The sequence below is a fragment of the Echinops telfairi genome, unplaced genomic scaffold (genome assembly GCF_000313985.2).
Source record: "Echinops telfairi isolate 266 unplaced genomic scaffold, ASM31398v2 ScPeMD7_7463;HRSCAF=8501, whole genome shotgun sequence".
Taxonomy (NCBI): Eukaryota; Metazoa; Chordata; class Mammalia; order Afrosoricida; family Tenrecidae; genus Echinops; species Echinops telfairi.
Window position 1 is genome coordinate 2,636,387 of NW_022111363.1, and position 12,812 is coordinate 2,649,198.

The following is a 12,812-nucleotide window of genomic DNA, read 5'->3' on the forward strand; positions in this document are numbered from 1 at the left end:
GGGGCGCGCGGGCGAGGGCGCGGCCGGCCGGGCGGTGGCGCCGGGGAGCCAGCCTGGGAGGCGACGAGGCAGAACCGAGCGAGCCCCTGGCCACAGGAAGACAGCCGTGGGTTGAATCCGACCGACTGTCGCCGTCCTAAGGCTGGAGCAGAACTGCCCCGTAGAGCTGCAAATCTTTGTGGACAGTGTGGTCCAACCTCCACCCTCACCCGCTGCGCCACCAGGGCAAGGGCAAGTGAGATGCCAGAGCGCCAAGCACAGGAGGCAGCAGTGAAGAGAGGCTGGGGTCTCACGCTGAGTGCCCTCTGGTAAGAAGGCTGTAGGCATGGGGGCCATAACACATGGGCAGTCTCATGCCTCTCTTGGAAGTCTTTCTCTACAGAATGAGGCTGCTGGACATAGTGACCTCCGGGTCTGGCTTGGACATTCTATGTCTCCGTATATCATTGTGTGGAGAGGAGGTGCTGGCTAGGTCATTGGGTCCAGCTGTGGCCCTAGCCACTGCTGGCAAGGTCAAGTCCATCCCCTGGAGTTCAAGCCCTGTGTGGTCTGAGAAGCCTGGAGTCCAGCTGCTGGCTCCATCCTCAAAGTCACTACTCCCCACGGATCACCCCACAATGCTGGTAAACCAAGGCACTGCGTCCATCGTCCAAGCCAGGCCACTTCCCTAGGCCTCCAGAAACTGCCCATGCCTCCTCCCAGCCATAACCTCCAGTGGTACCAATCTCAAACAGCAGCCTTCCCATGCCCAACCCAGGGCTCCCTCTATGGGAAAAGTGCCGTCTCTGGGGTCCCAGGGCCAGGTGGAAGTTCTCAATTAAGAAGATACCTACCACCCAGCTACCACCCAAGGGGGTTCTCCATGTCTCTGTGGCAGGCTGCAGTCTCTCAGACACATTTATTGAGCTCAGTAGCTCACGCACCTTCTCCCAGAAGACACACTCAGACAGACGCATGCGGATGGCTCCTTCACACAGACAGACACTCGGTGCCACACCAACATCCCACAAAGCACAGCTGCTGTGTTCCCCCCCCACACACACACACACACATGCACAGTTACACACTCATAGAGCTTCTCCAGCCACTGGAGAGGCGATGGAACAAGAAGCACGCCTCCGTAGAGGAATCAACAGGCAATGTTTCCATCCTTGCTGAACAGCCTCCTACCCTACTGTCACACGTGGACACCGAAGAAGAACCCAGGCAGTTGAATTACGCTCCTGGCAAAGAATACCGAAAACACCACGGACTGCCAAACAAGCAAACAAATCTGCCTGGAGGAAGTACAACCAGCGTGCTCCTTAGAGGCACGGGTGGCGAGCCTTCCGTCTCACGTACTTCGGGGAGACCAGTCCCTGGAGAAGGCCCTCGTGCCTGTAAAGCGGAGAGGCAGCGGACCAGAGGGAAGACCCACCAGGAGATGGACGGACACAGGGCTCAGGCACAGGAACAGCGGTGAGGAGGGTGCAGGACGGGCAGTGGTTCCTTCTGTCATGCACGGGGTGGCTATGGGTCAGGGCCGACTGGACGGCACCTGCCCACCCTGCGGTACCAGCCCCTCACCTTGTGCACACATGCCCGGCGGCTCCCTTTCTGAGTGAAAAGTGGAGAACCATTTAGAGTCAAATACCAACTAAAGGACAGCCTTAAAAAAAAAATCCCAGGAAGAGTGACTCATGCCTGTGGAAACTCTAGCAGCCAGCTGGATAAACCCAGACAGATGCGGAGGATGGAGCACAGTGCGCCTGCCAGTGAGCAACTAAACAGGAGACAGGAACGAGGAAGTGGGAAGAGAGGGGCTCCTCCATCCTCTGAGGTTCACTAAGGATGATCTTCACCCTTGGGGCGGGATCCTTCCAGACAGGCTGAAGGCTCCACTGCAGATTGGCAGGCGGGGAGTACAGATGACCAGGTGGGAGAGGGGAGACTGGAGATTCTGGATTTCCAAGGGAGGGAGACACGGATAATCCAGAAATCCTGGCCACCACATGCCCATCCTCCAGGATCCCCCTTGCTGGCCGCACACAGTCCCCACCCACCACTGGAGGGTTTAGGAGCAAAGTTGACGTGGAGAGCAGGCAGCAGGGAAGGGGAGGAGTGGATGGGGACCAACTGTCTAGACAGCCTGGGCCCTGCTCTATGTGGCTTGCTGGGTCCTCCCCTTCTCAGTCCCTCCCGGACCTTTCATGTGGTCTGGCACTGTGGTCCCGGGTGGGGCAGCCTCGCCTCGGCCTCGGATTGGGATTCCTCCTCATGTCTTTGGTCCTGTTCCCAGTCCCACCCCTTGCTCTGTAGAGAAGAGGATTGTGTGGGACAAGGGACACGCCGAGGAGGTACTTGGTAGGAAGAGGGACAGAATCAGAAGTTGCATGCTCCCAGGGCCAGATCCCCAGGCGAAGGAAAGGTTGCCTCTGATTGCTGCCTGCTTCCCGCTCTGCCCCACCTCAGCATATTCCTGCTAGGAGAGCCTGTCACTGCCATCTCTGCTGTCCCGGAAGGGAGCCTGTCCACGTTGTCTGTGGCTGGGCACAGTGCCCAGCATGATGCTTCCGGAGCCTGGCCCAGAGCGGGCTCCTGGCTATTCCCAGGGTAGCTCTATTTTTAAGGGGAAGGTCCCCTCCACCAGAAGAACCCGACAGGAAATATGCCGCTCATATAGATGCCCACAGGTAGGCATCTGGCCAGCGAGTTCTCAGGTACACACAGTGGTACACACAGACACTGGGGACCACAGTCCTGAGCTCACCCCTGCCCTCCCACATGAACACGCTGATTCATAAACACAGGAAAGACCCAAATAGAGATGCACAAGCCCAGAGTCACAAACACATCTGGAGATACATAAACACACTTCTGGTTGCGCAGACTCCCAGAGATAGCACATGCACCCCGAGCCACCCAGTTTCCAGGGAAACGCACTCCCAAGAATGTCCGGAGTGGGGCCGGGCAGGGCTGGGCTTGGTGCCTTGCTCCAGAGATGAGACAAGGAAACCCTCATCTTCTGGAGCCCAAGGGAGGGGAGGCGGGGGGAAGAACACCCGTTCCTTTGTGCCTCTGCCTACCCCTCCCCAGGCTGCCAGCTTCGGCGACAGGCAAGCCCAGACAAGAAGGCTACGGGGGTGGTGAAGAGAAAAAGGGGAGGGGGCCACAGAAGAGTGGGCACATGCATACTTGGCAGGGTGGGCTTCTGACTGGGAAGGGTCACTGGGGCCACAAGAAATGCGAGAACTCCATCTTGGCTGCAGAAGCCCCCACCCAGGGAGTCCCATGATGCCTTGGGAAGACTGGGCAGAGAGGCACACAGAGCATCAGTCTCTCCCTCATGAATGACACGTGATTGGGGGCCAGGGGGTGTTAGGATGGGCTCTTTCTCCAGCGACAGTCTGCTGGATTGCTTCTTACACGCTTGGTCTTGTAACACCTACCAAGGGAGTGGGCGAGGTTATGCAAATGATGTGCTTGTGACCCACCCAGGCGATTGGCTAATTTGCTAATGCAAATAAGGGGCATGGTACCCTTGTAGGGGTGGGACCATATAAATAAGGTGTAATGGTAACCTAACAAGGAGATTGGTTAGTTTTGCCATCCTGTTGGGCTTAAAATGAGCCATGCCAGAGGGACCACAATACCACTAAGAAGCAATGGTAGCAGAGTATGCCCTTTGGAGCCAGGGCCTTTGTGCTGAGAAGCTCCTAGACCAGGGAGAAAGAGAACAAAAGAATGAAAAGAGGCCATGGGGAGGAGACCAGCCAGTCAGGGTGCAGTGTAGCAACGATGAAACAGACAACTTTCCTCTAGTTCCTAAATGCTTCCTCGCCCCCAACTATCATGATCCCAATTCTACCTTACAAATTCGGCTAGACCAGAGGATGTACATTGGTGCAGATAGGAACTGGAAACACAGGGAATCCAGGACAGATGGACCTTTCAGGACCAGTGGTGAGAGTGGCAATACCAGGAGGGGGGAGGGAAAGGGGAGGTAGAAAGGGGGAACCAATCACAAGGATCTACATATAACCCCTTCCCTGGGGGATGGGCAACAGAAAAGTGGGTGAAGGGGGACATTGGACAGTGTAAGACATGACAAAATAATAATAATTTATAAATTATCAAGGGTTCGTTAGGGAGGGGGGCAGGGAAGGAGGGGGGAAATGAGGAGCTGATATTTAGGGCTCACGCAGAGCCCTTTGAGAATGGTGAGGGCAACAAAGGTACAAATGTGCTTGACACATGGATGGATGTGTGGATTGTGATAAGAGTTGTACGAGCCCCCAATAAAAGGATTTAAAAAGAAAAAGAGGTGACAGAAATGGCAGTAGCAGCATGGCCATTGTGGTAGCAAAGGTACAATATTACTTAACGTGATTGGAGGATGAAAGTATCTGATATATGTACTAAATCCCAATTGATAAAACTAGAAGAAAAGAAACGGCAGCGGCAGCACCAGGAGACTAGGCGTGCCTACTCACAGAACGCAAGCGCTCGAGAGCCCTGAGCGTGGGGCTTCCTGGTGGAGTGGGATGCCTCCTGACACGTATCAGGGGAGCTCAAGAGCTCTGTCACAGGGCAGATGCCAGCTGACCCAAAGGGCCCAAGTGGTCAAGGAACTGGACAGCTGATGGCCAGGGGAGAAGCCTGCTGCTGGGCACAGCCAAGAAGCTGTCCTGACCAAAGAACTATATTTGGAGCTATTTCTGATCCTGAATTCTAACTGTTACTTCCCTAATAAGCCCCTAATGTGAGTATTGTCTGCGAGTTCTGTAGGGCCACTGCAAGGAACGGCTGAGCCCTGGAGAGACGCTGAGAGGGGCGTGAGAGGCTGGCAGGTGGGAGAAGCTTGGAGAGGGCCCACGTCCGATCTCCGCCTCATGGAAATCTGCTTCGGGATGATGTTGATGGTGACTTCCTCTTCCCCTCGTGGGGTTGGAGGGTGAACACTCCACCCCTCCATTCTTATCCCCAGCCTTCTCTGAACACTGTCGCCACCTCTCCTGGCTATTTCACTGCCCACCTTCCTCCCCCAGAAAAAAATTCTGGAGAAGATGCCATCTGTGAGACTTAAGAGGACCAGGTGACACTGCAGGCTCACCCCCCATTTATGCTCCTTCCTCCTCTCATGTGGGGTCAGAGACAGACCACCGGGAAGCCCTGGGAAAGGCCAGGGTCCTCCTGCTGCTGGTGCTGGGACACCACCTGTGTCCCACAGAGTGCAGGGAGAAGGAATATCTGGGATCAGCTGTGACGAAGGTTGCCCTGAAAGGCCCCACGGGATGTGAACAGAGAGGGAGGGGGCAGTGAAGGGGGGCTGGCTTCCATGTGAAGGAGTGTCGACAACCAATGCCAAATCACCTGTCAAGGCTTAGACCAAAGTTCCCACCGTCACATTAGCACCACCTCTAACCCCCCACCCACACCTGCTTTCGTCATTCCTCGTATGAACTGATAGCCAATCGTTTCTAGGGTGAATTTACCCACCTGTCAAAGACCCCTGAGCCACCCCCCTACCTCTCTGCTAACCATAGTAACAAGAGACCCCATTCTAAGCTACTAAACACAACAGAGTGGTCAGTGGCTTTGGAAACTGGGTGGATATTCAGGACCCCGGAGCTCCTGTCCCCAGCGTGTGACAGGATTGGACATGCCCTCAGAGGGTGCCCTGGCCTGGTCTCTCTCCCACCTCCTCAGCTTTTCAAAATGACTGCCTGAGGGTACCCAGGTTAATGGCTCTCCCCCATCCCTCACTGCCCAGGCCTTCGCCCACCAGGGGCACATGCCTTCTCTTCCTGCAGCGTGAGAGAGGCCAGGCTGGGGCTAACACGGGAAAAGCAGGCTGAAGACACATCTGGTCTTTGGAGGGGTTTGACAAGCTGTTGAGGCACATTCGGATGTACCTGGTACCCTACTCCGCAATGAGGCTGCCGAGCCAGTTGCTACGGCAACCACCACACCAGCCTCCCCCTGCATCCACTACACACAAGCTTCTAAACAGAAGCCCCCTGTGTTAGGGCACATCAAAGCTTACCCTGAGTGAGCCGGGTGGGCTGCCGGACAGGGAGCCCATCAATGGTGCAGGCATTGCCGCATGGGTAGAGGGTGAGGGTGCCCCGTAGGTTCTCGATGTAGCAGTGCTCTGCAGCCAGGCCCAGGCCCTGCAGTGAGATGTCCCTGGCCGCGGAGCCAATCACAGTCCTCCCTGGAGAAAGGAGGCAAACTGAGTCATCGGGCTTTGCCAGGCTGAGAAGGCGGGGGCAGGGTAAGGAGGGAGGGTCGTGGACGATGTGTATTTCCACCTCCTATTCCCCTGATGGGCCTCTGTGACTGGTCCAGGCAGACACACACACACACACTCTCTCTCTCTCTCTCTCTTCCCCCAGCAGAGCCCCAGGGACTAGTATTTGGAGAATGTGGGGAATGTAGTATCACTCTGACAACCAGAGAAGCCAGGAGCTGAGAGAGGGAGGGGAGGACGGCAGAAGCTGAAGCGGGGTGGTGATGGAGGGACTGTGCCAAGGTCTGAGCTTGGGAGCCTCCAGGGCAGCGGTTCTCAACCTGTGGGCCTTGACCCTTTGGGGATTCGAACTACCTTTTCACAGGGGTCGCCCAATTCATAACAGTAGCAAAATTACAGCTATGAAGTAGCAACGAAAGTAATATTATGGTTGGGGGGGGGTCACCACAACAGGAGGAACTGTATGAAAGGGTCCCCGCATGAGGAAGGCTGAGAACCACTGCACCAGGGGCAGGGCACTGCCCTAGAACAGGGCCCCCTTTCTCCTGGGCCAGAGTGGTTGCTAAAAGCGATGTGCTCCAACCTCCTTGATTCTGAACTGATCTCTAGTCCCAGCCAGGAAGCCAGATTACCCAGCCTGGGGGGCAGAGGCCAGGAGGGAGGCACCAAGAGTAGGTGGAGTAACCTCCCGTCCAGGAAAACGGAGTGTTGCTGGCAGACAGAAGCTGCCCCCCTCCCCCCCACTGGCATGTCATGTGCGGGCAGGAGCCTGGACTCCAGGTTAGGCCTGCTGACAAGGAGGGCATGGCCAGGCAGCCCCTATCAGCACTCACCTTCCTCCAGCGGCAGGAGAGTGATGGCCGTGCTGAGCCGCCCACTGCCCAGGCTCACCAGGTGGGGCTTGTCCGTCTGCACTTTCAGCCCTTGGCCTGTCTCAATCAGGTCCAGGGGTCCCTTCTGCAGGTAGTGGGGGTGGGGGATGAGCATTGTGAGAGAGCTCCAGTCAGCAGAGCCTGAGCCCCACACCACCAGCCACACCTCGCTCCAGGGTGCAGAGGGCTCCAAGAGGCAGAAAGAGTTAGCACCAACTGGCAGATGCCCCGCCCCTCCCTGAGCTCCCAATTAGATCTGAATCTGGGCCACTAACTGGTCTCCCTAGATTTAGCTCAAATCTTGGTTTAACTGTCCCTTTTGTTTTTCAGGTCAGAAATCAGGGGAACATAGGGAGTTGGGTGCTGAGATGCTGAGGAAGGAGAATGGGGTGCCACCCCAAACCCACTGCCCATGAGTCATTCCCACTCAGGACAGAGTAGCACAGCCCCATTGGGGTCAAGCTGTAAGTCTGTATCGACGCACATGGGACGGGAAATCAGGGGTGCGGGGTTGATGAGAGCTTTGAACTGTTGAGCACAAAGTTGATGTTTTGAAAGTTACCCCCCCCTCATCCCCCACCTAATGCACAATGAAAAATTCATTGAACAGGAAGACAATCTTTACAGAAGCAGACTGCCACGTCTTTCTCCCACAGAACGGCTGGTGGGTTCAAACTGCTGGTTTTTCAGTTTGCAGCTGGGTACTAACCACTACACCACCAGGGATCCATGGGAGAGGGGCAGTGAGCTCCTGGTAGACCTATCTGTCCTGGGAACCCATTGGTCACAGATGGCCCCTGCCACACTGAGTCCCAGCAGAGGGCGGGAGGATGGACCTGGGAGGGTGAAGCTGCTCCAGCTCACCCTATAAGCCGCTTCCTGGCTTTCAGAGGGTATTTTCTGGGTGAGCCAATTAACCTGAATCAGATAAAGCCTGAGCCCTTAATAGGCTTGGGGCCTGGGGAAGGGCAGAGAGGGACAGAACCACTGCGCTCATCCCAGGGCTGGGACCTCTGGGCAGAAGGACTGAGCAGAGTGGACCCTCTTCTCCTAGCCTTGCCCCCTCCGTCCCCCACCGCTGCAGCCCTTTGCTGCCCGCCACACCCCGCCTGCCCCAAGGCAAGTACCAACCCCGTTTACCTGTGCCATGGCCTGCATCTGGCGTCCAGGGCCTACCTGCTTCCTGTCCATCGTTCTGGGGCTCCGGCGCACCTAGGAACACCGCAGAAAGCAAGTGAGGCAGGGAGGGGAGGGCTGAAAGGGGCAGGAGTGGGCTTCCCAGGGCAAAGGCAGCCCCCCTCCCCCCATGCTGAAGGGAAAGTGGAGGTAGCTCAGGGGCTTCCCCACAGGAAAGGCAGGTGGGTGCCGGGTGGGTCTTCAGCCAGAGCAAGGTTGCCATACCCCACCCATCCTGGCCCTTGCCACCCTAAGCACAAAAAACACTCTATGTGGCCCAGCCTGGACCGGTGCCCCGTCTAAGAGTCTGAAGTCAGGACTTGGCAGCTTTGGTGGGAGAAGCAGAGCGGAGGCCCAGTGCTGGGTCGCTGGCAGGCAGAGGGCCCTCAGGTAGGTGTAGATCTGAGACACAGCTCTCTCCCAGGGCTGGCTCCCTTTGTCTCTTTTCCCAGGGGTCTCCATAGGATGTTTTCTTAAAGGAGACAAACCAGCAGAGCCCAGCTACTCCCACGCCCCACATCTCAGCTCCCACCTCTCCTTTCACCTGAACTCCCTCAGCCCCAGCCCCACCCAAACAGCTAAGGAGCAAGTAGACGAAACCCCCACGGGGTCAAAGAACCTCGACAGGCCACCCTATCTGCAGCGACGCAAACTGTTCGTGGAAAACCTCCATTATCTTCTCATTCCGTTTCCCTAGACCAGCGGTTCTCAACCTGTGGGTCTTGACCCCTTCACAGGGGTCGCCCGATTCATAACAGTAGCACAATGACAGTGATGAAGTAGCAAGGAAAAGAATTTTATGGTTGGGGGGGGGGTCACCACCACATGAGGAACTGGATTAAAGGGTCGCGGCATTACGAAGGTTGAGAACCACTGCCCTAGACCCTTCTGAAGTTCCCCCACAGGTGTCCATAGTTGGAGTTAGGGAGTACTTAAAGAATTAAACTCATAGCGAGACCGTACAGAATAAAGCGGCACCTGCCGCCTGGGGTTTCCAAGGTCGGCCACCTGACCTCCATGGCAGCCACCGGGCAGCCTCATCTTCCCCCTGTGGAGGGTATGAGGCACCCAGCACTGTAAGGCCAGGGCGCCTCCTGAAGGACTACGTTTAAAAAACAACAGAAACAGAGCCAACCACTGCCATCCCATCGAGTGAGCCCACGCTGCCTCATGGCACAGGCAGAGCTGCCCCTGCCAGTTTCTGAGACTGTCACTCTCCACGGGAGTAGTGAGTCCCCGCTTTCTCCAGAGGAGCAGCCGGTGGTTTCAAGCTTCGGACCTTAGAGGTTACAGCCTAATGCACAAGCACTACTCCACCTGGGCTCCAGTCTTGAAGGAGTAACAGTAACAATAGAAAGGATACTATGTAGCTAATACATTTTGGGGTGGTTTGCTGCTGACCCCCTGTCGTTGGATGTAAAATTGAAATCCACAATAGGGGTCCATTTGATCTTCCGGTTGTTTCTTTCTTTGTTAATGGGTTATTCTATTCTTGTCAGGAGCGGAGCTGCCGTCTGATCCCACAGGCACCAGCTTGAAATCGCCAGCAGCTGCGTGGGAGGAAGATGGGGCTTTTTACTCCTGTAACAGTTACGGTCTCAGAACCCCACAGGGCGGTCGGTCCCTAATGGGCATGAACTTGATGGCAGTGAGTTTATGGTCATTAGGAAGGAACCACTCGGAAAAGGGGCGTGAGAAGGCGTCTACCCAGTAGGAGCCTTGGAGAGACTCCCCAGTAATGTCTGTGGCCCTGGCAATGACCGAGTGAATGGAACACCCACAGTCCCTGCCTGACAGATGTTTCCGACTCAGAGCGACCCTAAATCAAGCCGCCGAGTCCTCTTTCTCTTTCAGAGCAGCTAGTGGCCTGGAGCCACTCACCATGTGGTTAGTCGTCCAACCCAGTGGCCAGCCCACAGGGCCCCAGGCTCCAAAGATGTACTCAGAGCAAACAAGCACATGCACTGCCACAGAGTCCACACGGACTCATCGTGACCCTGCAGAGCTGCGGTTCTCAACCTGTGGGCCTTGACCCTTTGGGGATTCGAACTACCTTTTCACAGGGGTCGCCCAATTCATAACAGTAGCAAAATTACAGCTATGAAGTAGCAACGAAAGTAATATTATGGTTGGGGGGGGGTCACCACAACAGGAGGAACTGTATGAAAGGGTCCCCGCATGAGGAAGGCTGAGAACCACTGCACCAGGGGCAGGGCACTGCCCTAGAACAGGGCCCCCTTTCTCCTGGGCCAGAGTGGTTGCTAAAAGCGATGTGCTCCAACCTCCTTGATTCTGAACTGATCTCTAGTCCCAGCCAGGAAGCCAGATTACCCAGCCTGGGGGGCAGAGGCCAGGAGGGAGGCACCAAGAGTAGGTGGAGTAACCTCCCGTCCAGGAAAACGGAGTGTTGCTGGCAGACAGAAGCTGCCCCCCTCCCCCCCACTGGCATGTCATGTGCGGGCAGGAGCCTGGACTCCAGGTTAGGCCTGCTGACAAGGAGGGCATGGCCAGGCAGCCCCTATCAGCACTCACCTTCCTCCAGCGGCAGGAGAGTGATGGCCGTGCTGAGCCGCCCACTGCCCAGGCTCACCAGGTGGGGCTTGTCCGTCTGCACTTTCAGCCCTTGGCCTGTCTCAATCAGGTCCAGGGGTCCCTTCTGCAGGTAGTGGGGGTGGGGGATGAGCATTGTGAGAGAGCTCCAGTCAGCAGAGCCTGAGCCCCACACCACCAGCCACACCTCGCTCCAGGGTGCAGAGGGCTCCAAGAGGCAGAAAGAGTTAGCACCAACTGGCAGATGCCCCGCCCCTCCCTGAGCTCCCAATTAGATCTGAATCTGGGCCACTAACTGGTCTCCCTAGATTTAGCTCAAATCTTGGTTTAACTGTCCCTTTTGTTTTTCAGGTCAGAAATCAGGGGAACATAGGGAGTTGGGTGCTGAGATGCTGAGGAAGGAGAATGGGGTGCCACCCCAAACCCACTGCCCATGAGTCATTCCCACTCAGGACAGAGTAGCACAGCCCCATTGGGGTCAAGCTGTAAGTCTGTATCGACGCACATGGGACGGGAAATCAGGGGTGCGGGGTTGATGAGAGCTTTGAACTGTTGAGCACAAAGTTGATGTTTTGAAAGTTACCCCCCCCTCATCCCCCACCTAATGCACAATGAAAAATTCATTGAACAGGAAGACAATCTTTACAGAAGCAGACTGCCACGTCTTTCTCCCACAGAACGGCTGGTGGGTTCAAACTGCTGGTTTTTCAGTTTGCAGCTGGGTACTAACCACTACACCACCAGGGATCCATGGGAGAGGGGCAGTGAGCTCCTGGTAGACCTATCTGTCCTGGGAACCCATTGGTCACAGATGGCCCCTGCCACACTGAGTCCCAGCAGAGGGCGGGAGGATGGACCTGGGAGGGTGAAGCTGCTCCAGCTCACCCTATAAGCCGCTTCCTGGCTTTCAGAGGGTATTTTCTGGGTGAGCCAATTAACCTGAATCAGATAAAGCCTGAGCCCTTAATAGGCTTGGGGCCTGGGGAAGGGCAGAGAGGGACAGAACCACTGCGCTCATCCCAGGGCTGGGACCTCTGGGCAGAAGGACTGAGCAGAGTGGACCCTCTTCTCCTAGCCTTGCCCCCTCCGTCCCCCACCGCTGCAGCCCTTTGCTGCCCGCCACACCCCGCCTGCCCCAAGGCAAGTACCAACCCCGTTTACCTGTGCCATGGCCTGCATCTGGCGTCCAGGGCCTACCTGCTTCCTGTCCATCGTTCTGGGGCTCCGGCGCACCTAGGAACACCGCAGAAAGCAAGTGAGGCAGGGAGGGGAGGGCTGAAAGGGGCAGGAGTGGGCTTCCCAGGGCAAAGGCAGCCCCCCTCCCCCCATGCTGAAGGGAAAGTGGAGGTAGCTCAGGGGCTTCCCCACAGGAAAGGCAGGTGGGTGCCGGGTGGGTCTTCAGCCAGAGCAAGGTTGCCATACCCCACCCATCCTGGCCCTTGCCACCCTAAGCACAAAAAACACTCTATGTGGCCCAGCCTGGACCGGTGCCCCGTCTAAGAGTCTGAAGTCAGGACTTGGCAGCTTTGGTGGGAGAAGCAGAGCGGAGGCCCAGTGCTGGGTCGCTGGCAGGCAGAGGGCCCTCAGGTAGGTGTAGATCTGAGACACAGCTCTCTCCCAGGGCTGGCTCCCTTTGTCTCTTTTCCCAGGGGTCTCCATAGGATGTTTTCTTAAAGGAGACAAACCAGCAGAGCCCAGCTACTCCCACGCCCCACATCTCAGCTCCCACCTCTCCTTTCACCTGAACTCCCTCAGCCCCAGCCCCACCCAAACAGCTAAGGAGCAAGTAGACGAAACCCCCACGGGGTCAAAGAACCTCGACAGGCCACCCTATCTGCAGCGACGCAAACTGTTCGTGGAAAACCTCCATTATCTTCTCATTCCGTTTCCCTAGACCAGCGGTTCTCAACCTGTGGGTCTTGACCCCTTCACAGGGGTCGCCCGATTCATAACAGTAGCACAATGACAGTGATGAAGTAGCA

At 56.5% G+C, this 12,812-nt stretch overlaps 1 protein-coding gene across 10 annotated transcripts in view; it reads right to left on the reverse strand.

The window, feature by feature from the left end:
* Positions 1-12,812, reverse strand: part of PHLDB1 (pleckstrin homology like domain family B member 1) — a 53,561-nt gene that overhangs the window by 34,678 nt on the left and 6,071 nt on the right. For 9 of the 10 annotated variants that reach the window (XM_004712780.2, XM_045283551.1, XM_004712779.2 and 6 more), the window contains exons 2-5: positions 9,682-9,830; positions 8,245-8,316; positions 7,066-7,189; positions 6,026-6,196 (exon numbers count right to left, since the gene is read on the reverse strand). In XM_004712780.2, coding sequence (XP_004712837.2) covers positions 6,026-6,196; positions 7,066-7,189; positions 8,245-8,316; positions 9,682-9,726 — 412 coding nt within the window. In that variant the 5' untranslated portion in view covers positions 9,727-9,830. Of the gene's footprint in view, positions 1-6,025; positions 6,197-7,065; positions 7,190-8,244; positions 8,317-9,681; positions 9,831-10,812; positions 10,937-11,991; positions 12,064-12,812 lie in introns of all 10 variants that reach the window. The other variant, XM_045283547.1, reaches the window with a different exon arrangement.